The sequence below is a fragment of the Ctenopharyngodon idella genome, chromosome 17, assembly GCF_019924925.1.
Source record: "Ctenopharyngodon idella isolate HZGC_01 chromosome 17, HZGC01, whole genome shotgun sequence".
Lineage (NCBI taxonomy): Eukaryota > Metazoa > Chordata > Actinopteri > Cypriniformes > Xenocyprididae > Ctenopharyngodon > Ctenopharyngodon idella.
The window spans coordinates 29,857,315-29,884,429 of record NC_067236.1 but is presented as its reverse complement, the minus strand read 5'-3'; the positions used below and the strand labels follow the sequence as shown (position 1 = coordinate 29,884,429).

The window sequence follows — 27,115 nt, the reverse complement described above, 5'->3', positions numbered from 1 at the left end:
TGCTGTAATCAATCTGTCTATATTTCTCCTACTTTTAGAAAGTCGTGGAAACATTATCATGGAGTTTGTCTTACTATTGGAACAAATGGGAATACAAAAATTATATTTGTTGTCATATTCCATACCGTGTTTAATATACAGTTATAAGTAGAGGAATTTTGGACAAATACAAAGTTCTGTCATGAAACTCTAGATAGCATAGGCTGATACTCAGACTGCTTGCAATCACATCATTCTCTATAATGCACAGCTGATTAATTTCTGCTGTATTAGTAGCCAGTGAGGTTGCTGCTCAACCTTCAAATACTTGGTCAGGATTTGCTGTAGCTGTTGCAGCGCGCTTTCAGAAACCCTCCACCTTCCCCAGCTCCACCTGTATAGATCTTCTACGGGTTATTGATGTATGTTATATTGTGCAGCAGCAGCATGTCTTACTTGCTCACAGCAGTGTGTCGTGTATGTATTAGTAGTAGCAAGTGCCGTACTTGTTCTGCAGCAGCAGAAGCGTAGCAGATCTTTTCCGCCAAGACCAAACATACTGTATCAACACTGTCATACCCATTACCATGCCAAACACTGCTGGAGTTGTCATGACAGAAATGAGATTTCATTGTGTGTGCGGTGCTACAGAAATGGAAATGACAAAATGTCCTGTTGTTTGTAGTCTGCCTAGGACAAAAAGTTTGATTTTCAGGGAAGCCTGTATTGCTTTTTATCAGTCTATTGCATTGTTTTTCCTATTTCAAAATATTTATAACCATATTTTTGATGTTTCATTCTTGCATAAATGTAATTCTTTCTATTTCCATAATCTTTCTTTTCTTTTTCTGATGTTGTAGAGCTGTCATTCAGAGTGTGGATGTGTGGCGGCAGTCTTGAGATCCTGCCCTGCAGTCGCGTGGGCCACGTCTTCAGGAAACGCCATCCCTATGACTTCCCAGAGGGCAATGCACTCACCTACATCAAGTAAATTGGCCACTATAAGCTGTAATCATATGCTTTACAATGAAGTGTATGAATGAAGTGCCATTACATTTTTTGCGTGTGTGTTGTAGGAACACGCGGAGAGCTGCTGAGGTCTGGATGGATGAATATAAACAGTATTACTATGGTGCAAGACCTTCAGCACAGGGCAAGGCCTTTGGGAGGTCAGACATCTCTGATATCTTATACACTCTTTATATAGATCTGGTTATGGTGACCTGGTGAAAGGTATTTTTATGAGATTGTCATTATTATATTTACCTCTGATTCTAAAGGAATAGTTACATCCAAAATAAAATTTCTGTTATTGTTTACTCACTCTCATGTCAGTCCACACCTATATCACTTTCTTTCCTCTGTGTAACACAAATGGTAACATCTATAGGCCTATTAGCTGGTTTTATTCAAGTGAAAAATATTATTTAGCATCTCTGAATCAACCTAAGTACATTAATTCCCTTGTGAAAAAGAAGTGTGCTTAATTGTATTGAATGTGCACCAAAAAGCTGTACTTGAAGATAATATAATATTAATGAAATAAAAGGCCACTTAAATGTACTTAAAGAGAGTATCAGGATTCAGAGAGGGGGGACCCAGAAGCAGAATGAGTAGGGGAATGATATTTATTAACAGAAGACACAGTACAAGGTAGGTGAGGTGGGAACACACAGTAGTGTTTACCCACCACACAAAGCACGCAATCGCAAGCCATGATTTCACCTGAGGGGGACCCCCCGGTGGTGTAGTCTACGTGATATGCAGGTATATGCTGTATACCCATTAGGAAAGGTCAAGGATTTCCGTATACCCACTTGCAAAAGCGCAAGGACACAGATTTGGCGCTCTTTAATGTGGCGTGACAGATCACTGTAGCACCTCAGTTCAAGGGAAGCATGAAGCGCATGTGAAATGATCCTCTCCTTCGCTTTAATACCAGTTACAGCGCGAAATAAACATGAATGAACATGAAATGAACATGGAACAAAGGTATGTTAAAAGATACAGTACAATTTACCGAAATCATGTCTTGTGTAATCGCTCAATCAGAGTTTCAACAGCTGAAAGACGTCAATAAAAAACATAATGTCACATTTACCTCAGAACAAACATATTCAGTGACCATAAACTCATTAGTCAGCTAGAAAAAATTAACTCTAGAGAGGAGCATTTAGCTAAATATATGCACCATGTTACTTATTAATTATAATTTTTTTTATGTTCTTTAATAGCCTATATAATGCATGTTTGAATAAATCCATCAAGTTGACAGCCACCTTTTAATGTTTACATTTCAAAAAACAAATTGGAGTAGAAATAATTTTAAAGTCAGTAGGCCTATAACTTTATTATTTTAAAAAATTCATTAAGTGTAATTTAAGTTTGTATACAAATCAGTTCATTTTAACCTTAAATATTAATGTTGTACCAACTGATTCCCATGTATATTTTACAGCATGAGTTGAGAGATTTTTCTTTTCTTGAAAATATTTGCCATGAATTGTACCTGATATACAGTATATCCAAAATAACATATCGAATCGAATTGCAAGCTTGTGAATCGAAATGCATAACTATGATGATAGACTGGCAGGAAATGGTGCAAAACAGAAAACAAAGTCCAAACAGGTTGATATTGTGACATACTGATAAACCTCATCTTTCCATTATTGTTAATAATAGTTGCAACCTGCACTCTTAAATGTGCATTGAAAATTGCCAGCAGATAAAACCTATGCTCCAGGGACCACATTCATATAACATCTAAGGTTAAATGTAGATCTTAACTGGCTGAGATAGATGGTGATTGACACTAAACAGTAGAAAATCAATCCAGTCTCTCCAGCTGTAAATGTCATTGGCTGTTAAAGTCTTGTGTTGCTTATAATAAATTGACATGTTGATAAAACACACATAAGCAGTCTTTCAAAATGCTTTCAATAACATGTAGCCTAGATCAGTTGAACACTAAATGCGTTAGTGAGTGTGGTGGTGCTTATGGGGTGTCGCACTGGGATGGGTGAGTATGAGGCTGGGAGTATGAGGCCCCCCAGTTATGTTTTAAAAAGTGCACTTTGTAATTATTTCTAATTAAAAGTTGTAAAGTAGCCTACATTTTTTAATAGTCTTTTGTCATGCTTTATAAGTACACTTTTTTATTTTGATGTGTTGACTAACATATTAAAGCACATGTAAAGTATTTCATTATTTTAATAGTATGTTATTTGTTATTACATTTAAAGGTAATATATGTATTTAAATGAACCAAATTTTAACTTTATCATTACAAATGTTTAGTTGCATGTATAGTTTTAAAAACATGACATGTATAAGTTTTATATTTTAGTTTACCATAAACTGTGCTTGCTAGTGCATTCAGAATATTAAGAAAGATATCCATATTTAAAACTTTATTATTAACTATGATAACTAGCTTCCAGCAGACGGCCGTACGCATCGATTTATGGTGAAAGAATAACCTCTGGTGCGACGTATGATGTCAAACAAATAGGGCTGGGCAACAAACTCAAGCTCCTCTTATATCGAAATCCTCCAACATTTCTCTTTAAAAATTCTCATTTTAGACTTCTTATTCATGACTGGTGTTTTATTTTGCTCTATCCTGTACGCTTCCATGTAAAATGATGCGTACAGCCACCTGTCGGAAGCTAATTTTTGGGCTACAAAAAAATTTCACCCCGCCTTCACTCCAATTATAAAGCTTGGATGAGCCAGGATATTTTTTAATATAACTTTGTGTTTATCTAAAGGAAGATATACTCATATACACCTAGGATGGCTTGAGGGTGAGTTAGACATGGGATAATTTTCATTTTTGGGTGAACTATCCCCATAAGAATATTATTTCCCTAATAATTACTTTTTCTTTTTTAAGTATGCTAAAGTGTACGTTTTTTCACAACTTTCTGGAGCAACATGAGGGTGAGTTAGATGATGATTTTTCAATTTTGGGTGAACTATTCCTTTAACCTGCTTCTGTCTCTCTACACAGTATTGCAGATCGGCTTGCACTAAGACGGAAGTTGAACTGTAACTCTTTCCGTTGGTATCTTGAGAATGTGTACCCTGAACTCAAGTGAGTATTAAGTCATGTTCACTGGACTGTGTCTGGGCTCTGATGGGCTTCCAGAAAAAACCTGGACTTTTTTTATTTGGAGTGAAATGCCATTTAACACTCTCAGATCTCTGTTCTGAATGGGTTTTACTTTATTGCTTGTGTTTGTCAGAATCCCAGAGCAGGAAGTGGTGTACAGTCTCCTGAAACAGGATGGATTGTGTCTGGAAAGCCACGGCACAGACAGTCTGGGTTTGGCTGAGTGTAAGACCACACCGAGCATACCTGCCTCACAGGTGAAGCTTTAACAGTGTGTGATAACTGACTGAAAGTAGCATTTACTAAACATTTTCACTAACTAAACCACATCAGTAGCATGTCATTTTTTAGTTTTCAAAATGGTCTAGCTTTTCCTGTAACAATTTTAGGTGTTTTTCCAGCAAGTAAGAGTGTGAAGTGACAAAACTAAGGTTAGGCATTGGCACTGATATCCTGATTTAATTCTGATTCCCAAGATCTTTTGTTTTTTGTTTTGTTTTGATAATTTTTCATTTACAATGTCAACAGACCTGTTTCATTTATTACATAATTGCCTCATTGATTATTCCATAATGTGCATTGTAATTGCCACATGCTCCATGTTCACATTATTTTCCATTTTATAATATATACACTTATCTATACCTGCGTTACTCACTCAATCATTTGTCTGTCTCTTTTTTAGAAGTGGACCCTGATTGAACCACAGATCCGTCAGCATGACCAGTGTTTGGCCATCACAGCCTTCACTTCAGGGTCAAAGGTCAGACTGGAGCCCTGCAACGCCAAAGAGTCCAGACAGGTGGGTGTACGTGTAAATGACAAATGGGCAGTTAGAGTTTTGATGACCCACTGAGAATGAATCACGTGTAAGTTTGATGTCTGCGTTTTTCTCAGAAGACTATTAAGCTCTATTCAGACAGCACTCGTGTTCTCGGTGGAAGTTATGTAAATTTAAGTGATTTTCTGTTGCCATTTCAGGTTGAATATTCAGTGTTATTCATCTTTGTCCTAATATCCTCCTCTCTCATTCCCTGAGTCAAAATAGCTGCATTTTTTCTTTTGCTCTTTGTATATAAATCTTCTACCATCAATCTGAAACACAACAGACAGGCTTACAGCCACAAGCAAATATCTTCCCATAAGCCCACTGCATATGGTTCCACTAAAAGCTTAGTTGGCTTAGCTGGTTTGGCTTTTATCTTTTTTCTTTTCCATCTTTCATCAGCCTGACCTCCGCTCCCGTCCACTCATTCATGCTCGGCTCATTTGTAATATCTCCTGAAGTCAGAACATCCCTCACAACAGAACAAATTCCATATAGAGAAGATTTGTTGCTGTACTCTTTGCGTCCCTCCATATCATGAGACCATTAAGAGATGATTTATATATTTAAAAATATTACACTTTGTTAGTAATTATTGTGCATGACATGTATTTGAAACACATTAATGCGTGTTGTGGGTAATCAAAGTACCACAAGAGCGATTAGAGAGCTGACGGCTGCGTATGCTTTTGAATCGCTCTCTCTGTACTTTGATATCATACACCGATCGGTCTGCGCAGCGCCACTTCCAGTCCAACACACTTATTCTCTATAGAGGGTGTGCACATGATGTCACAGTAGGTGAGAGTTACTGTGGTTACACCTACTGAGTGGCAAAAAGACTGAGTGGCAGCGTTGGTGTTCAGCTTGAATGCCTCGAAAAATACATCTAAAATGGGAAAGATCTTCGCGATTGTCTATACGTATAGATTCAACAAGAAATCGGGGCTATCTTTTTACAGACTGCCGATCGCTGCAATTTGCAGAAACAACTGGAGTCCAGTTGGAACTGATGGTTTTTGGGGTAAAATTATACCCAATATTTTGTATAGACTAGAGCTTTACCAAGTTGGGCTGGGCGATATGACGATATATAACGATGATATAAGTGATCATTCGAACTTAGATCTACCTATATTGTATTTATAGTGTTGTCCAGCAGATAAAGCATTCACAGGCTTTGCTTTTTGTATTTCCCCGGCATCGAAATCAGACATGTATACATGTAGTTCATTCAGTGAGCAGTTTTCTACACAACATAATTTTTCTGGCATGCTGCTGTAACAAACTACTGTTTTTGTTCCCTGTCGTTTTGCTTTATTTGTTGTTTGATTCATTGCAGGTTCTTTCATATGTCATACTTCATTTATGCACATGCGCGCTTTTCAAAAACACGCTAAAATATATAGATTAAAGGATTAGTTAAATTTAAAATGAAAATTACCTCAAGATTTACTCAGCCTCAAGCCATCCTAGGTGTATATGACTTTCTTCTTTCTGATGAACACAATTGGAGTTATAAATATAAATATCCTAATGCATCCAAGCTTTATAATGGCAGTGAACGGGACCAACGAGTATTCAGCTGAAGAATGTGCATCCATCCATCATAAAAGTGTACACTACACGGCTCCAGGGGGTTTAAAAAAAGGCCTTCAGAAGCAAAGCGATGCGTTCGTGTAAGAAAAATTTCCAAAATATCCATATCCAACAAGTTATTAAGTAAAATAACTAGCTTCCGCCAGACTGCCTTCCGTATTCAAATTACGAAGAAAGTGTAATGCCTCTTGCAGTTCAAAACACTTACACTACGTCATATGTCATGTCAGTTACGCTTTTTTCGTAGGCTGAATACAAAATGTATATATATTTAAATAGGCTGAAAGGCAGAAGGTACTGAATGTTAGCTTGATTATTGTGCCCAAGAGCATGATATACAGTATCTCACAAAAGTGAGTACACCCCTCACATTTCAGCAACCATTTTAGTATATCTTCTCAAGGGACAACACTATAGAAATGAAACTTGGATATATTTTAGAGTAGTCAATGTGCTGCTTGTATAGCAGTGTAGATTTACTGTCCTCTGAAAATAACTCAACATACAGCCATTATTGTCAAAATAGCTGGCAACAAAAGTGAGTACACCCTAAGTGATAACAGTTGTATGTCGTTTAACCATGCAAAGCCACATGTCCTATTCATCATGTTCATGTTTTTGTCTGCTTAACAGAACCATACAAATGTGTGGATCTTGTATTAGAGCAGTTAAAATTTAGTGCTTTGAGTACAATTCTCTCATACTGATCACTGGATGTTCAACATGGCACCTCATGGCAAAAAACTCTCTGAGGATTTGAGAATTAGAATTGTTGCTCTCCACAAAGATGGCCTAGGCTATAAGAAGATAGGTAACACCATGAAACTGAGTTACAGCACAGTGGCCAGGTCATAGAGAGAGGTTTTCCAAGACGGGTTCCACTCGGAACGGGCCAAAGAAGTTGAATCAAAGAAGTTGAGACCTTGTGCTATGCGTCAGGTGCAGAAGCTGGCTTCAAAAAACAGATGCATGAGTGCTGCCAGCATTGCTTTAGAGATCATGGTCTATGCTTCTATGCTTCTAACTATGCTTCTAACCACAGCCCGAGAGCTGTTTCAGCCATGTAAGTTTGCGATGCTGTTTGTGAAGGTTTATAGTAACTATGGTTTTGGGAAATGCTAAATCGTTCAACTATGTTGGTAACGACAGAACGTGCGACCATATTTGGCTAAAGATGCTTTTGGAAAGCGCACCTCAGAGCGTTAGGAACTAGGAAGAGAGGCGCTGTAACAAAGTCAAATATGTGGAAAAAATAAGGTGTTTGTGAACATTCAAGCATGAAAAGCTATTATAATAGAGCCTAAAAACAAAATCAAGACTTTGTAAAAGGGCATAATAGGTCCTCTTTAATGTACTACAAAATGGATTATACACAATCTTGCTAATGCCATAGTCTCATGTGTATTGAGTAAAGCAGGGATATTATCGTTAACTAAAACTAAATCTAAATCACTATCAATATATATCAATATCAGTAGTATATCAATGATTCACTACTGACTCACAGTAGTGAGAAGTATTGTTTATGTGGCTTGAAGTGGCTGAATATGTAGAATGTCTACAATCAGTTATAGGGCCCTATTATACACCCAGCACAATGTGATGCCAGGTGCACCGTTTTTTTTGCTAGTTTCAGCTCTACGCAGTTATCATTTTCATGTCCAGCGCCCACATTGTTTAAATAGCAAATGCACTCACGGCCATCTGTTAGCCCATGGGCGTGCTGGTCTGAAAACGAGGTGTGTTCAGGTCCATTGTTGGCGTGTTGCTATTTTGAGGCAACTGAAAACGACTGCACCATTGAGCAACTGAAAACTGGTCTAAAGTATTTAAAGGGCTCATTAGTAATATGCGCCTATAGGCAGGCGCACAACACACGTACACTCTGCTTGTTATGCACACAGGGAAGCGCAGCAGCACACAAACATGCCAAATATTAAAAATGAAATAGCGAATCGGCCATGGTGCAAGAGCAACTGGCTTTTAAAGGGAATGGGAGATGACAGTCTGATTGGTTTATTGCACCTTACACTCAAAACACACACATGACTCATTAAGAGAATAGGTACAACCCTTTTGGACTATGCACCGAGCGTGCCGACCATTTTTTTCCGTTGTTAAACTAGCAAAAGTGGATTCGGATACGCCCTGTGCACCTGCGCCATGCGCTTTAGACCATGTGCTTAGATCATTAAAATGGGGCCCATAAGGTTAATTTCAGTGAGGATGCTGCCTATATAGGCAGTAGTCAGAAAGCTGGATCACTAGGGTTTGGAACAGAGCTGCTCTGCACTGAGATCATTGCTCTCCTGAATGAAACCTGCCATGCTGCTAGCAAACACACACACACACACACACACACACACACACACACACACAGGATATTACAGTATGCTTTCTGAATTCAAACTCACTGACCTCACTCTAAAGCAGTCACACATAATGTGACATGCCCTTGGCTAAAACATTTTGCTGCTTTCATTTCATTGTAAGGTTGCTTTGCAGCATTATTAGAAATATGTTTCATATTGTGTTTCTCTGTGTTTATTTAAATGTGACATTTCACATTTATGCTATTTTCTGCATTATTTGTCACAGTTCAGAATGCAACATTACTGCATATAATATACAGAATACCACCTAGTATTATATGAAAATAGTATGTGAAATATTATACAAGGAGAATAATTTCAAACTGTAGTAATCTATGCTACATTTATGTCATGTGACCACGCTACGTTTGATGCTTAATTTTGAAAGACTTAATTTCTGAAAGAAATACAGTTATTTTTATTCCTGGTTTGTGTAAAAATGTTCAAACTGTGAAGGAGATGTTAAAAATCATAGTTGATATTACCTTCGGTTCATAAGTTTCAGTTTATTGCCGATAGCAGTATCTTTTTGATAAATATAGTAGGTTATCCAGGTTATATCCTGAAAATCCACATACTGTGCAAAGCAGATGTACTATATACTAAAGAAATAATAAGATGATTACTTAGAGATTTATAAGCAATTCTTCCATCCTTGTGCAACAAATAATATCGAAAATACCAAACATGCATAGGATTACAAGAATGTTACAAGCAATTTTCAACTCTTTGTTTTCCTTTATGTAAGATATACATTTATCAATACCCGTAAACCAAAACTTGGTCCCATACTAGCTCACTTTGATGTTTGTTTGACATCTATTGCTTGAAAATAACAAATTCACACAAATTAGGGTTTTAAACTCTATTCAGACATGTCCCAAATTTTGGTAGCAGGGTTGCAAAAATTTGTTTGACCTTCTGAGGTAACTGTCAACCATTTCTAAAGAAATCTCTTTCCACTGATTATTTCATAAACAAGACGAAAAAAATATTCTTAGACCTTCAAAATGATGTATGATTTGTTGGAATCAGACAAAAAAATGACTGAGCTACACGTGTTTGAAGTTGATAGAGTCAGCAAAGTCAATTTTGAGAAAAATAGAGTTCCAAAACAAAAATCACCTATAGCAACCATACCTTAAAATCCTTGGTAATACCACCAAATTTGGCACAAACCAAGTCAAAACCATACTGCTCAAAAAAATTAAAGGAACACTTTGAAAACACATCAGATCTCAATGGGGAAAAATATCATGCTGGATATCTATACTGATATGGACTGGGTAATGTGTTAGGAATGAAAGGATCCCACATCGTTTGATGGAAATTAAAATTATCAACCTACAGAGGACTGAATTCAAAGACACCCCGAAAATCAAAGTGAAAAATTGATGCAGCAGGCTAGTCCATTTTGCTGAAATTTCATTGCAGCAACTCAAAATGGTACTCAGTAGTTTGTATGGCCCCCACGTGCTTGTATGCATGCCTGACAACAACAGGACATGCTCCTAATGAGACGACCGATGGTGTCCTGGGGTATTTCCTTCCAGATCTGGACCAGGGCATCACTGAGCTCCTGGACAGTCTGAGGTGCAACCTGGCGGCGTTGGATGGACCGAAACATAATGTCCCAGAGGTGTTCTATTGGATTTAGGTCAGGCGAGCGTGGGGGCCATTCAGTGGTATCAATCCTTCATCCTCCAGGAACTGCCTACAGGAGGAACCCAGGACCCACTGCACCAGCGTAGGGTCTGACAGTGGGTCCAAGGATTTCATCCCGATACCTAATGGCAGTCAGGGTGCCATTGTCTAGCCTGTATAGGTTTGTGCGTCCCTCCATGGATATGCCTCCCCAGACCATTACTGACCCACCACAAACCGGTCATACTGAACGATGTTACAGGCAGCATAACGTTCCCCACGGCTTCTCCAGACCCTTTCGCGTCTGTCACATGCTCAAGGTGAACCTGCTCTCATTTGTGAAAAGCACAGGGCGTCAGTGGTGGACCTGCCCATTCTGGTGTTCAATGGCAAATGCCAATCGAGCTCCACAGCGCCGGGCAGTGAGCACAGGGCCCACTAGAGGACGTCAGGCCCTCAGGCCACCCTCATGAAGTCTGTTCCTGATTGTTTGGTCATAGACATTCACACCAGTGGCCTGCTGGAGGTCATTTTGTAGGGCTCTGGCAGTGCTCATGCTGTTCCTCCTTGCACAAAGGAGAAGACACCGGTCCTGCTGATGGGTTAAGCACCTTCTACAGCCCTGTCCAGCTCTCCTAGAGAAACTGCCTGTCTCCTGGAATCTCCTCCATGCTCTTGAGACTGTGACACAGCAAACCTTCTGGCAATGGCACGTATTGATGTGCCATCCTGGAGGAGTTGGGCTGCCTGTGCAACCTCTGTAGGGTCCAGGTGTCGCCTCATGCTACCAGTAGTGACACTGACCCTAGCCAAATGCAAAACTAGTGAAAAACCGTCAGAAAAGATGAGTAGGGAAAAAAATGTCAGTGGCCTCCACCAGTAAAACCATTCCTGTTTTGGGGGTCGTCTCATTGTTGCCCATCTAGTGCACCTGTTGTTAATTTCATTAACACCAAAGCAGCTGAAACTGATTAACAACCCCCTCTGATACTTAACTGACCAGATCAATATCCCAGGAGTTTAACTGACTTGATGCTATTCTCTGATTAAAAAGTGTTCAATTTTTTTGAGCAGTGTACATATATAAATATATTCAACATTCTTTTCCATGATTCCACAATTGTCTGAATAACATTAATGAAACAGACAGCCATATTATTATTATACATTACCACATAAACATATGTTTTTCCTCAACAGTTGATACTTTTAGATGTTTAATTGCTATTTGGAGCATTAGGATCGCTACACAAAGTCTTAATAAACTCCTTTTTGTGAAAACCTCAAATTCAACCAAAATTGACATTTTTCACTTGTTTTGCCTGTCGCTCGAAATTAGCCCGTGTGCATTCTGACTCATTTTGCCAGCACGGGTCACATATTTTAATGAGCAACGTTTTGGTCAAATGAACTTACCAGTTCTTAAAAGAACCATTTTAATAATATAAAGAACCTTTTTCCATTTTAAAGAAGCTTTTGTGGAATGGAAAGGTTCCATGGATGTTAAACGGTTCTTCATGGAACCTTTGATGCCAATAATGAACTTTTATTTTTAAGAGTGTATTCTGTACTTCATTTGTGGAAGGTGGCGTCTGTGGGATGTGTGTGTGTTACTGGTTCAGTATAATAACAATAAACTTTTTTTCCTGTAGAAATGGAAGCCCCGAGGGCCGGCATTGCAGCATATGATCAGCGGCTTGTGTCTGGATAGCCAGCCCCCTTCAGGCCCACCAGTCATCGCACAGTGCCGCCCCCAGGTGGCCAGCCAATCCTGGGAGCCGCAGCTGGTCACCTGACTTGGAGAGCTCACAGGGAAGGCGGGGAGAGGGGAGGAGTTTAGTGAGGTTGCTGAGCTCGAGGTGCTGTAGGAGCCAGAGGAAAACGTTTGCACACTGTTTTAGTTGAAGGTGCTGCTCTCAAACGAATCCAACATGACCATGTCCAAAACATCTGACCTCATATATTCATCGTGGAATAGCTGGAGAGGGAAAAGCAACATTTTGCCTGCCAAATCCAAGCCTGAATGGCTGCGCTCAGAGCTTTCACTGTCCAGTGTTCTGGTTTTCTCAGATATAGTCATTCTTTCAGACATGGCCATGAAGTTCACACAGCATGGTTTTTTGTCAGTTGACAGGAGTGCGTTGTGACATCTTGGCTTATTTTTCTGAATGTTGTGTTAAGGTCTCAAACGCGAGAGAATAGATATGTATATAAATGCCTTTTACTACCTTTCAGACCCATGACCTGTATATTCCCTCATTCTCACAAAGACTGTGGTTTTTGCAGCATAGGCTTCAATAGCTGTACTCATGAAGGTCTGAATTTTTTTTTTTTTTTTTTCTCCTTATCACTGTGGAAGGTTTTCCGGTTGATTTGTTCAGTATTAGATTGGGATGAAGTGCAATGCCTTGAGATGAATCTGCATATACCATGGAAACTCGTTCAGCGACAGAAAGGCTTTAAGAGAGGTTTATCCTAAACAGTCAAAGATTAGCAGTACAGCGCTGGCTTACTAGACCCGCGCTGAAGATGTTGGAAAAACAAGGACAGAAATGGCTCCAGAAAGATCCACTAAACCCAAGGCTAACATTACAATGAAATAACCAAATGTTATATCAAACAAGCATCGAGATGTCAACTCAAATGAGGTGAAAGCGCTTTTAATGAGCTATTATTCTGCATGGTACTGTACATCAGCACAATGAAAAAGGCATTTGCGAACATCTAAAGCCCAAAGACTGTTTTTCCTCTGTCGCATTTGTTTGCCTTTTGACACTTTGTATTTACTTGAAGCATTTTTCATTTTGAACATGTGCTTGGAAGCAGTTATGTTGTTTGAAAAATAAAGACTACCACCAAAAAACAGACAACAATCCAAAAAAAAAAAAAACATTTTGAGTCTGTCTTTGTGTGCTACAGTAGAAATAATCACACCCGCACAAAAACATTTCACTGTTATTGCATATTGAAAACATAACACAGAGATAGACACTACATTTTGTAAAATATACAATGTTATTGAAAAAGTAGTACATGGATGTACTCTTCTACAACAGTTGCAGTTTGCTGAAGTTATACATACAGATACAGTAGTATTACACAAGATTTACACGTAGTGCCTAATAATTTGTTGAAAATTATGGGGGATCGAGACCTTTGACCTCTCTAAATAAAAACCATGAATTTGCCACATAGTTGAATGAAGCTGGAACTTAATCTGAACCTGCTGAATTTAATACATCTTATTTGATGTTGATTTATTGTTGTGTTATTTCACATAATGCTCTTAGATAAAAGAGCACATAAGCAGAATTTAGATTTTTTTCCTTATAAAAATATTTGTCATATTTGTATGATTGAAAAACTCATAGACATAAGATTAACAACAATACTGCCATTTAAAATGAACCTTTTGCTAAGACCATAATTTTTGAAACAGCTTATCTAAACAAAACTGAAATGAATGCATACATTTGTTTCATTTTGATTTTATTTCTAAAACCCCCTCACAAGTTAACAACACTAAAAATGTCTAACATAAGATGACAAATGCACAGAAGTCGATAAACATTGAACTAATTATTCACTAAATATGCTTGTTTTTTCTTTCCTTTTGACCTAATGTATGACACTAATTGAACTAATGTTTTTAACTACAATGTATGACAATGAAATTATAATAAAGCAACCAAAAAATAGATTACAAATTAGCATTTTACTTGCATAGCGCTAACTAGACGAACAAAAGTAGGTGTTTTCAACAGCAGCTTGTTCTGTTGATGTTGACAAACTGCAGATTAGGGCTATTTATTTAATACTAAAAGTACTACTACCGTGAAGAAGGCAGTAGTGAAAGTATTTTCGTAAAATGATGTAAAGATATAGGCTAAGTATGCGACCAATTTATACGCATCATAGGCTACCACATGGTGCACTTTCTGTACTTGCTGGATAGTCTAATGCAGTGGCAGCGGTTCACTAAGCGGCCACAAGGTGTCAGGCCATCATCACAGATACGCATTTCACTTCGTCTCAAAGTCAAAATAGGCGTTAAATAAACAGATTCAACTTTCGTGCTCAGACATTTATAAAATAAATAACAAACACTTTAGGAAGCTACCCTAAAAACAGAAAGGAAACATTCTTAAAATGTGAATTATCTTTAATAGTTGTACAAACCCGTTCTATTTCAAGGTAAACAGGCCTAGCGGCTAGCATGTTCGCAAATATGTGAAAGGAATTTTTTTCTATAATACCAAAAACTTAATAACAACAACACTGTCAAAAAATGTTTCATTCTCTCTTTGTATTCGTATATATCTATGCTAATCATAGTCCAGTAAACAGTAACCTTCCCAACAGTTATTCCAGTCGGTGACTCTTGGTTGTTGATGGTTTGATATTTAAAGGTCAACACTAAAGGCATTGTGACCTATGGATCAAATGTGCCTCACCAGCAGCTCACTATTATGTACTTGAATGTATGTGCACACTTGCAAGACTGATGTCATGGACAAATTAGCATTGTGTTCCTTCTACCTCGTCTTTTCATGAAAGATTCAAGGCAGTGAATGACCTCAGAACACACAATCAGGGCTGCGGGTGAGAGACAGGTGAGTGGAGTGAGATAACCGGGCCTTGACGGCACAACAGGCTTGACAACTCTGTTGCGCTCCATGAGCATTCCACACATTCCTCCGGGAGCTCCAGTGAATCCCATTCCTCACTCACAGCTACGCCTGCTGTCCATGTAATGCTCTCTAAAAACGCTTGTTATTTTTAAGAACAGTTGGGGTATGTTGCCACATCTTTTTTTTAATTTTTTTTTATAAAGAGCTTTGTCCAATCCTTGTAATGACTTTTGGAAAACTTCGCATTATTGTTTTTACTGGACTTCTTGAGTCCAGATGACTGCAGCTATTCATTTTCCATACAAGGATACCAAAGTATAAAACTATTATCTACCTGAACTCCTGCATATTATAATGTTGTGCTTGAGTTCAGAATAGAATATTCTAGAAAAAAAAAAAGAATGAGGGGGAAAACAGAAAAAATACAGATTTATAATGTCATCCAACATGTTAGCTATTGACCATACCAAAATACAATAAATGTTTCAAAGTAAGTAAACAGTTTTAAAACCGAAAGAAGTGATAGTTGTGAAAAAAGACAAGTAATTCAATAAAGTAATATTAATATATTAAAATAATATAAGTCTAATTTAAATTAAAATGCTAAAAAAGAAGCTACATAAAATCAAGACGTAAACCGAAATCATTTTTATTTTCCCTCAGTTACTGAAAAGCACTGGGTTCTGGAATACAGAAACATAACTTCTGAAATAGCAAAATAAATCATGCTAAATTAATCTAATATATTAAATTAATTAACCATATTAATTCAATATATGAATAAAAAAGTTTGAAAACAAGCAACTTTATCATAATTATAGCAGAAATAGGCTATTGTAAATATACAGTATTGGTGGGTTTTTTGTTTTGTATGTGTGTGTATAGAGAAAGAGATGGTGACTTTAATTTAATTTAGCCACTTTTTGCCATTCATCCCTATCAGTCAGTATATATATACATGCATACATTATACACACACACACACACACACACACACATATATATATATATATATATATATATATATATATAGGCTACATATACATATATACATTACCTCAGTGGTGTCATGAATGCTCCTCCCAGGCTGATTGTTTATGTTGTGAATAATTAATGAGCGCTCGTGTCAGACTGTGACCCCGCCCAGCACAGATCGGCGGCTGACGGCTGCCTGAACCCGGCGAACAGTCAGTCAGGGTCGAGAGAGAGATAGAGACAGACAGACAGACAGACAGGCAGGCAGGTGAAGACGTACAGTAGGATCGATCCATAATTTGGGGAATATAATATTTTATTTCACTGGTCGTGTAAATCTCTGAATCTCTGATCGGGTTCACATACATCTGTGGATACGAGCAGTTCATCTGACCCGCCGCTGAACAGGTGAGTCGATTCACCTTTACCTATCTGCCTGAACTGAGACGCTGATGAGGATGATGATCGGGTTGATGATGTTATAATAATAATAATAATAATAATGGTTGTAATAACCACAGTTGATGATGTTGTTGTTAGCCAGCTAACGAGCTAACTGACTGTTTGAGTTCATAAGGTAGCATCCGGCTAAGTCAACTGCTAATAAGCCACTAGCGAGATAAAATGACTCAAACTGATTGTTTCTGTGTAAAAACAATGTGCTGACTGTCTTGTTTGTTTCGTGTCGAGGGTTTGGCTTTGGGTTAACCGGGTTATGGGTTTGGGCTGTGTGTTGAAGAGTTGCTAGCTCAGCTAGCCGGTTAGCAGCTCACCTGCCAATGATTCACAACACTTAAACACTAAATACACCGTTACCGTGATCACCTATTATGTACTCCGTTATTATGAACACCAGAGTAGAGGAATATCTTATGTTAAGAGTTATTATTAGGCTATTGACATGTACTAAACTGTAATTCATGACTGTAATTCCTTTACTGGTTGGACATGATTAGTACTGGTCATGTTAATGCTGGAGTTATTTGACTTGACATAAGTCAGGAACTTGACGTCTTTTTTTTATTACTTTTTAATAATCAGTCTGCTGTTACATCTAGTGACTCAAAACAACCATTGTTTGTAGCTGTCACACTCCAGAATGATGGTTTGGTGTTGGAGTGACTGGCCAGTAATGATTATATCCTAGGTCACATAACAATAAATTAGTATGAGTCACATATATCTCATAATGACATAATGGGTCTGTCAACTTGACATATGAAATAATAATAATAAGAAAATCTAATGTTTTGAAGTGGAACAAAGTGAAGTGATCCTTTAGGGCAAAATATATAGAAAATCTAGAAAAGTTTGCACGTGTTTTTTTTTTTTTTTTTTTGAGTATCATATTTGATTGATCAGACTTGTATTGCTCATATGATATAGTGAGAACATGGAGGAAAAAACATCTCCGTTTTATTCAGAGGCCCAAAACTGAGCAAAAATATGTAATTTGGTGCAGATGCTGATATTTACATGGCCAAAACGTAAGATGAAATTCTGACGCTTGTAATGTTATCAATGAAATCTTTATAACTGTATAGCAGATACTAACATAAAATGCATGTAAATATTAGCTGTCACTCTATATCTGCCAATAATATGTCTTAGTAAGATGATATTTAAATGCTTAGTTTTGTGATCAAAGCTCTGTAGTTTTAAAACATATAATTTCATACAGCGATGATTGAGAGATGAACAAATAAACCTTCCTCAAAAGCCTGATGATAATATTTGAGACTCACATTTGAAAATGATTTTGATTGCTAAGTAAGTAGAAATTTTATTAACAATATAAAATGTATTCTTGCATTTATAATTGATAAAAATCAGTAAAGATTTCACAGCAAAAAGACACATGAACCGTGAGCTGAAGGGGGATGTTTTTACAATTATACTAAAAGACCTTTTGCTAAAACAGCCTAAACCATCAATTAGATGACAGAAGGACTGTAGTAGATTGTGTGCGAGGGGTTTTTCAGAAAATTTTTGATCATGTTGATCATTTAGAGGCCTTCGAATGTCACGTATCAAATATGGTACAGTTACAGTAGGCTTTAGTGTAAAGCTCTGGTTTTAGTGATGCCCTCGTCTGCTTGTAGAATATCAGGCACTTTCTGATCTGATAATTACACAAGGCTTAGTCAGTGACATATTGCCAGTGTTCTGCCATATAATTTATAGAGGAATCTACAGAAATACCAACCAAACATTGTTGGATTTCCATTGAAAACGAACAGGTTTTGTTAATCTACATGTTCACCTAGACTGGTATGAGGGTTTGGCTTTTCTCAGAAGTTTGATGACATCAGGAAACGAGTGCATCCAGTTGATGAGTCATCAGAATGGGAGTTGCTGTCAAACTACACACTTATGATGGGTTTTCTTGTGGGATGAAGTCATTTCTCATTTCCTTATAGAGGAGCACGGCCAAGATACAAATCGAGAGGCTGCTCTTATCTGTTTACTCAGCTACCTTTGGCTCCAGCTGTCCTGCGTCGCTCAGCGGTTAATCATTATCACATCCAAAACTCTGTACTCTGACCAGTCATTTGGACAATGTTTTGATATGATTGTGCTCAAGGTTGTACAGTTTTGCATGTGTAAGCCTGCTAAAATGTGACTATACAAATAATTTACTCCGTTATAAAGATTTTGAAGTAGACCTACTCTTCTCTGTTGTGGATGATTAGGTCCTCCCTCCATTCTCGTAATTTATCAGGGCTGCGTCTGCTCCGTTTCACATTCTCTGTTTTATGGGCGCGTGTAAAGAGAGGTCACGGCGCAGGATGAATGGCTGTGATGTGAGCCGTGAGTTGCACTGAGATATTACTGCTGTTTCTGCACATGGACTTTGGCCTGGTATGTGTCCAGTTCTCTGACTTAGTGCTGACATCACATTCAATGACAGCACATTCATGAAATGTTATCTGGGAATCCAGCCATACCCCTTTTTCACCAAAATGGAGCTGGTGTTTGGCCAGGGATCTTTAAATCTCTTTCAGAACCAGCACACTTTTTGCAATCTCTTGCGTCAACTTTTGAGAACAAAAGTAATTTAATTCAGTGTGTTTAATGTAAGTTGGAAGTTATTTGAATAGGATCGATGAAACAGAATTAGCGTTTTCTACCGTCTTATGATGTACCTCCTCCAAGTGAAACTGACTATTGATTGATTGGATGGAGGCAGATCTGAATGTGAGCTTGCAGTTGATTTTTAGAAAGTGATGGGGTTTAAGTGGACTAAATGACTGGAAAAGTCCGGCTTACGTCAGCAGAGAGAAGACCGGCGTTTCACTGGAAGATCCAGTTATGACATTTTGATTAAAAAAAATTGTAAAAAATCAAAGTGTCATGTTATTGCTGTTACCGTGAGCGATTCATCCATGCATTTAGAAAATAGAAAGGGTGAAATGCCGACTTTAAATATATATCTCATACGCTAAAAACAAATGTTTTCCCCTTAAAAAAAATAACACAACAGTTTGCATCAATCTTTTTGAGTTATGACAACTTGTAATGAACTTAATCATTTGTAGCATAAACACAAATTTTTAAGTTGATTACTCAAAAATGAGGGGCTGTTTACTCAACACTGTTTTCAACTAAAAAACTGAAAACTTTTTATGTGTTTTGACCGTTCATTTTGGCCTACATGACAACGGCGTTTTGGGGGCCTGAAAACGCAAGCTTTTTAAAATGGGTTTGAAAGTGCACGTTTTTGAAAACGATACCGTTATCGTCTCCATGTAAACAACAAAAACACAAATTTGTGAAAACGGTCATGCGCATGTGTATTATGTGTTCAGTCTATAGGCGCGAAGTGTTTCATTACAAAGTGACATGTAAGCAAGAATGCAGCATTTTAGTCGTTCTTATCTATTTCAGTTCAAATTAACACTTAGCATAGCACATGCTAAATGTAATAGTGTTATCAAAAGTAACCGACGTTGGTACTGAAATTTTAAAAATGTGATGCTTTGAGCGCTGCTGGAGTGGATTCGCAAACACCTCTGATTGGCCATTTCCACAGCTCATCGGATATGTCTGTGATTGGCTTCAATGATCAACGCTGTAAAAACGGTGTAAATAGTCATCAATGAAGCTCTTCACCGAGCGCTTACACAGATACACACAGGAGTGTTTGAAAGCAGGCGTCTATCGCAGACCAGTCCACTGAAACTAATATATATATATATATATATGAGGTTGCGTTAGACTTTAGCCATCATTTTGACGGACAGGATCGTAAAAATACCATCATAATCAATTATTACCCGTCATTTTAATTTTTATATTTTAATGATAAGACATTTAATAGCTTCTGATTTCGTCCACATTTTCATTTTTATTCACGAACTTATGGGACAAGCAAATAGGCCTAGGCTATGCATTTATTTATATTATGAAAAGAAAGCTAAAGACTGTGTCACTTTTCAGTTTTCATTGAACACTTGTTGAAGATCGTGAGTGAACGCGATTATCCTTTCCTCTTTACTACTTTACAGAACGAAATAAACATGAATGAAAATCAAAAAATATGTTGAAAGATACAGTAGCTTATCGAAATCTGTATCACGTCAGTTCAATCAGTGTTGCAAACAATGTCTCTTATATACCTCAGAAAAGCCATTCATTGACCATAAACTTATAGCCAGCAGCAAGAAAAATAACAAAACGAACTGGATTAGAAACTTAATTATGTAAGTATAAGTATTATAATATATAATAAAATGGACAAACTGGGTGCATGTAATCAAACGCATCGTTTTCATTTTATTCTGGAGACTGAACTCGTGCTCTGCTGCCACACTGGAGCGCACTCACCACCTACTGGACAGGGGTGGGAATTACAGTTACAAGCAACATCAGCCTCAGTAATCTGTCAAAATAACGGACGGGCTGCAGTTTTCTTCCGTCACTGCTAAAAAAATTCCGTCAATGATGGAAAATTTTCAGTTAACGCGACCTTTGAGATTATATATATATATATATAATATATCAGGGGCGTTTCCTCCGAGGAGGCAAGGGAGGCAGTGCCTCCTCAAAAAAACTGGATGAGAAAATAATCGATATTACAAAAATAAAACAATGCAAATGTTACTAAATTTGACATACAAAAGTGTAAAAGTCACTCGTTTTTCTAAAGAAACACTGTCAAAAGCGACACCCGCAGGTGAAGTTACAGCGGGGAGTCCGCGTCTCTGTGCCTTTCTTCATCTCATAGAAACAAAGCAGAGCCCCCTAAGCGTGTGGTGGGTTTAGTGGGGGGTAATTGAGAATGAATGGGGGAAAGTCACGTGAGAGGAGGCAATGCCTCAACTGCGCTATGATTGGATATGATCGGTTATGATTGGACATGATTGGTTCGTGTGATAATTCCCGCCTCTTGTTTTCGTGCGCATTCTCGTCGAATCATCAGCCTGAATGAAGACAGTGATGGCGTTAATGGGAAGACTAATTAAAAAGTAAGTAAACAACTGTCACTTACATATCACCGCTTTGTGTCATGTCAAAATCAAACTCGAAATGGCCTGAAAACATGATGACTGCGGGGGGTTACTGCCTTTAGTTATTATTTTGGAGTAAAAACACTAACTTGATGAAATGTATACTTGGTTTTAATAAATAGAACATTACATAGTGTAAAAATAACAAAATAGAATTGTATTTGGTCTCTCTTTTCTTGTAATGTAAACTTAAAATTGTGTAAAGGGGACATAAATGAGGACTTTGCCTATATATATATATATATATATATAATATATATATACACACACGTCACACTACCGCCGGTGACACTCCACGACCGCAGTCGGTACTTTTTACAACTCTAAAATGTAACTTATTTTAGCATGTAAATTTAATGAACAAGTGAAATATTACGCTGACCCTGTCAATGCCATGTAGCCACTGACAAACTACTTTTAGCACAATGGTAACCACAAACTTCAGCATAGCAGAAATAGACCGACACTGTGTTGGTGAAAAAGAGATACCAACATTAACTGATCTATAACTTTAAAACAAAATTCATCAAGCTGTTTTAGTTCTCTGATTGATCTGATTGAGTTTTTCCCTAGCTGCATGACTGTGAAGTTCCATTCAGAACAGGGGTGTCAAACTCATTTTAGGTTGAGGGCCGGATGGGAAAAAATGTAACCATGTGCGGGCCGAATTTTTTTTTTAAACCTTAGTGAGCTGACAGTTACATTAATATTAACCATACAAACTACACATTAATTTGCAAGAAAAAAACACACTGCTTTTTGTTTTTACTGTGAAAAGACATTTAAAATAATGTTTTATTAATTCATTTTTTTTTTTTTTTTATGGCCAATTCCAATTTTTTGGGAGCAAATTTGATACCGGTTGCCTTTTTTTTTTTTTTTTTTTTTCATTAATTAATTAATTTTTTATTTATTTGTTGTTTATTTGTTCTATAACAGGCTTAAACAAAAAATATGCGTAGGCATTTGGTATACAGGCACCACTGCATTTTGAGCATGAGCAGTTGTTTTTGATTTAAATTAGATTGTATAATTTCAAGATTTACAGCAAAAACAGCATGGTCTGACTTTATAGCTTTGTGAAATTATGCTACATAAGACACCTGCACAAAACAAAAATAGCAGACGGACTAAATGAAAATGCAAAATTCACTCTCTAACAGTAGGTGGCGCTTGTGGAACAGCAGCGATATATCATTTCCTTGGTTACTGCTGTAAACAAAGCAGCGCTGCGCTTATAAAATAGGTTACGTGTACGGAGATCGAAACTTTTCTGAAGACAGTTCCCTTCTAAGTTACATTCATATAAAACCCAGTTCAATATTTATATTTTTCTTCCTATATTTCACAAACAGTGAGCATAGCCTGGTACAGTATTTGCTCTGCTGGCGCATCTGTGTTCTTCTCTTTGTGTCCGTATTCAGCATGTGGCTGTGTTAACGCCCTGTTTACAGACTTCGTAATATTTACACACAAATGACAGTTTGGGAAATGATTGCAAAGCAGTTTGTTTGCAAGTCCAGAATAGATATTGGCCAAAATAAAACTAAACCATTTGGATTTATGGCCGGTGGACCATGCATAACTGTTTTTTATCATTGTTCAAATCATCCCTCGGGCCGGATTGGACACCTTTGTGTACCCGTATTCGGCCCGCGGGCCATATGTTTGACAACCGTGATTCAGAAGGACTCAAGATCTAGCTTTAAAATGTACCATCACCACTGCGTGTGGAGAACCTTATGAACATGCATAATAATGCTAATCATAATTAAGTCTCAAGCATCATTAATGCATATGCTAATAGAGACATTTGTATCTTATGGAATTATGCAGACCATCTGCAGTCAGACCCTGGATCTCATTTTACAGGAACACAATGCTGGTGTTAATGAGAACTCTTGACTTTAATAGTGTGTTGAAACCTGCCAGCCAGCTTCACCCATCCGCATGTCATAAGAGGAAGAATGAACCACATGTTGTGACATTCCTGTGAAGCTTGTCATTGTTGACATCATTACTAACCTATTAATGTCACTAAAACTGCGCCTAAAGTCTAAAACATCTAAAACGTTGAACTCTTGACGTTACACATTTGCAGATATTTTCACAGTGTTTCCCACAAGATTTTGTGAGACTCTGGGGGGTGAACATCAGTCCGTCTAGGGGTTAATTTAAAGTTAAATGCATAAATTTAAAGTTAAATGCATCAATCTGGTGCATTTTGAGAGTTCAAAATTAAGAACTCAATGCAACCCCTTTTCAGTGACCAGTTCGAACAGAGTAAAAAGTCTTTGACTTGACTTGCACTTGGACCTTTAACCTTTTTAGTTGTGAAAGTTTCTCAGTCCACATTACATCCACACTGCTGCTTTTAGGATACCAAACAAGTTGAATAAAGTAGTAATAATAATAATAGGCTAATAGTTTTTGTTATTACCTTAGACAGTAATATATTACTATTACAATACAACAGCACTGTAAAATAAATGTAAATGAAAAATGAAGGTAACACTTTAGTATAGGGAACACACATTCACTATTAAGTATGACTTTTCCCTCAATAAACTCCTAATTTACTGCTTATTTATAGTTAGTAAGGTAGTTAAGTTTAGGTATTGGGTAGGATTAAGAATGTAGAAAAAGGTCATGCAGAATAAGGCATTAATATGTGCTTAATAAGTATTAATAAACAGCCAATATTCTATTAATATGCATGCTAATAAGCAACTAGTTAAAAGACCCTAAAATAAAGTGTTACCAAATTTAATATTTCATAATAAGTACATTAATTATTTTACTTTATACAGTAGTTGTACTAAAATTACACTTACAGTAAGGACAGTCAAATATTTTAGTGACCAGCTCCAAAATAGACAAAAATAACCCTAAAATTCTACTTTCTTATAGAAAAGAGCAGCGTGAACATTCTACCAAACACCTCCTTTTATGTTCCGCAGAAACACTGAAGAAAGAAAGGTTAATTTTTGGGTGAACTCTCCCCTTAATGTGGAGTTCTCATACAAGAGGCCTTTGTGAAAGTGTCAAATGTGAAATGGATGATTCAGTGCTGTAAGCTTATTGATAGCAAAGCTAATTATCAGGATAAGCTCTGCAGCCTCTGCAGTTATAAGAACGCAGGACATGTAGATCAGCGGCAGTGATTGAGCACAGTGCTTTGTTCTCTGTTGGATTATCGTCACGCTCAAGGACAGCCGCATGCTAATCTGCAACCTGTGGCACTCTGTGATATCTTCTCAATAACCTGTACACGTAACATCCCGTGGCAAGGCTCTGCTCACGTTACCGCAAGAATAACACTGGCTTTGATGCTGGTTTCCTGGTAACAGCAGCAGTTGCAGGATATGACTGCACGGATGCGCACAGCGGTAGAGAGGGTCTCCTCTTCGGCCGAGCATGCGTTCAAATTTTGGCTTGGTGTCAGAAGCAGGCTTGATCGTGGCAGAGCCAGAGAGCTTACTAAAGGCTCCTCGCTGACACAAAATCTGTTCTGTTTGCTGCATCATGGTTTGCATGGAATTTTAACGCCGGATGGGTTGTGTAACACAAGTCCTGTCGTGCTATGCTGCGTTCGCTACTATTGCTGTTGACGTTAATGCTTTTATGACTGAGGTGAAGTCGGGATGTTTCCTGCGGTTTATTTGTGGGCAGAGCGTTTCTATTTAAAGAACTCATAAAATAGGTTTTGTCATATGTCACTTTAGCTTAATTTGGACATGTGTTTTTCTGCCTTTAGTCATTCTCTATTTTGTCACATTTGGGGGGAAAAAATTGTACACTGCAGAAGAAAAAATGATTGTAGGATTTATTTTGAAACTGCAGAAATTGCTAGTCAGTCCCTTGAATAATTACAAAGAAGCAGCAAGTAACACATTAAATTAAAAAAACATGAAATTTTGAAGTATTTTCTTGAAAACATGCTCCAATAAACTTTATTTAATTTACAACTTCAAAAAATGCTGAAACATTTCTCTGCATTATCCGCAATTTTTTGGCATTTCCCCTCTTCTCTAAGCTTGCTTCTTAGGGGTGTGACGAGACGAGACACGAGATTAAGTTCACGAGAACGAGATGAGATTTTTACACAGTATTATTAAGAAATCCTCAATGATACAATACATGACTAGAAAAATAGTCTGCAGGTGCATTTTGAAATGTTTTAACTGATCATCTTGTAATGAATGTTTCAGTTCTACTTTCTGAGTATATGCAATAAAAGACAACAATACTCAAGCACTGCAAAAGGTTTTGCCACAAACTCAACTGACTGGCTTCTGTATGATTTCATATGAGTCTCTTCAGACCTTACTGTACATGATTTATGAGCTTCTACAACTTTTGACCTCATAACTGAACTCCTTTCCACAAATTGATCATAGAAATAAAAACAGTATAAAAAAATAAATAACACAGTTTTCTCTTCATGTTATTAAGTGCAAACAATAAGTAGGGCTGTGTATCGCCAAGAATCTGGCGATACGAAACGTATTACGATACAGGGGTTATGATACAATATATTGTGATATAAATGAAGAGTTTGGTTCCAAAACGCTATAACTCCATTTTGATTAATTTGAGTAAAAATGTGTTTTCTTTACCAAGAAAGCGGCAAGATGAAAAACACTATTTTCTGTTTCAAACTTACACATAGCATCTTTTGGTTATAAAAACATTAAACATTCAAATCTAGATTTTGATTTTCAAAGGTTTATTATAAAAATGGATTATTTTCCCCCCAAAATGCAACAAATCCACTTTTTTTTTCCAAAATGCAATTAATCCATCAATATAAAAGTTATTTTTCATATTGAAAATACACAACAAATTAAATTGATTCACATATATGACAGCCTCTGAACTTTGTAAATACTAATCTTACAGGCATTTGACTAAAAATACATTCAGTCGTCGCTCCCAAAATGAATTCAACGGTCATCTTGTTAATGTTATAAATTAATTACGTCTCCGTTTGTCATTACCGGTTAAAGAGTATCTGGCGCCTCCGCACGGGTGAAATAAACACATTTGCCGAGTACATTGGTATTAAAAACTGCTTTTAAAAACAGTTCATGTTTCAGTTTTGGGGACCGTGACAGAACAGCCGGCATTTTACCTCATCTTGCCTCATCTTCTTAATCTCCTCACGTAAATGATTACATTTCGATAACTTACGTTTCTTCCCCACCGCAGAAACCACCACAGGTTCACCAAAGCCGTCAAAATTATAAATTTTTCTGTTTTTGTTGATCACAAAGTACAAAGCAGATAAGGAAAACTAGGATGCCGGGTGTATTCAGAGCGCCGCCATTACTGTTTACAATGTGTGGAATGGTGCGCTGTGATTGCAGAGAAGGGAGACTGGCGTTTGTCGCGTTTTGAAAAGAAAGGGAGAAAACATGATAGAATAACATGACGGAAATCGCATTTTGCGCAAAATTAAT

At 37.4% G+C, this 27,115-nt stretch overlaps 2 protein-coding genes across 7 annotated transcripts in view; both read left to right on the top strand.

Annotated features, from left to right (window-relative positions):
* The window catches only part of galnt16 (UDP-N-acetyl-alpha-D-galactosamine:polypeptide N-acetylgalactosaminyltransferase 16), a 56,689-nt gene extending 42,976 nt beyond the window's left edge, over window positions 1-13,713 (top strand). The window contains exons 10-15 of the mRNA XM_051868870.1: window positions 840-966; window positions 1,056-1,148; window positions 3,995-4,078; window positions 4,230-4,353; window positions 4,782-4,898; window positions 12,190-13,713. Coding sequence (XP_051724830.1) covers window positions 840-966; window positions 1,056-1,148; window positions 3,995-4,078; window positions 4,230-4,353; window positions 4,782-4,898; window positions 12,190-12,333 — 689 coding nt within the window. The 3' untranslated portion in view covers window positions 12,334-13,713. The remainder of the gene's footprint in view (window positions 1-839; window positions 967-1,055; window positions 1,149-3,994; window positions 4,079-4,229; window positions 4,354-4,781; window positions 4,899-12,189) is intronic.
* A 2,583-nt stretch (window positions 13,714-16,296) lies between these two features.
* Window positions 16,297-27,115, top strand: part of numb (NUMB endocytic adaptor protein) — a 71,396-nt gene continuing 60,577 nt past the window's right edge. For all 6 annotated transcript variants that reach the window (XM_051867720.1, XM_051867722.1, XM_051867719.1 and 3 more), the window contains exon 1: window positions 16,297-16,551. The gene's annotated coding sequence lies outside the window, so the exon portion shown is untranslated. The remainder of the gene's footprint in view (window positions 16,552-27,115) is intronic.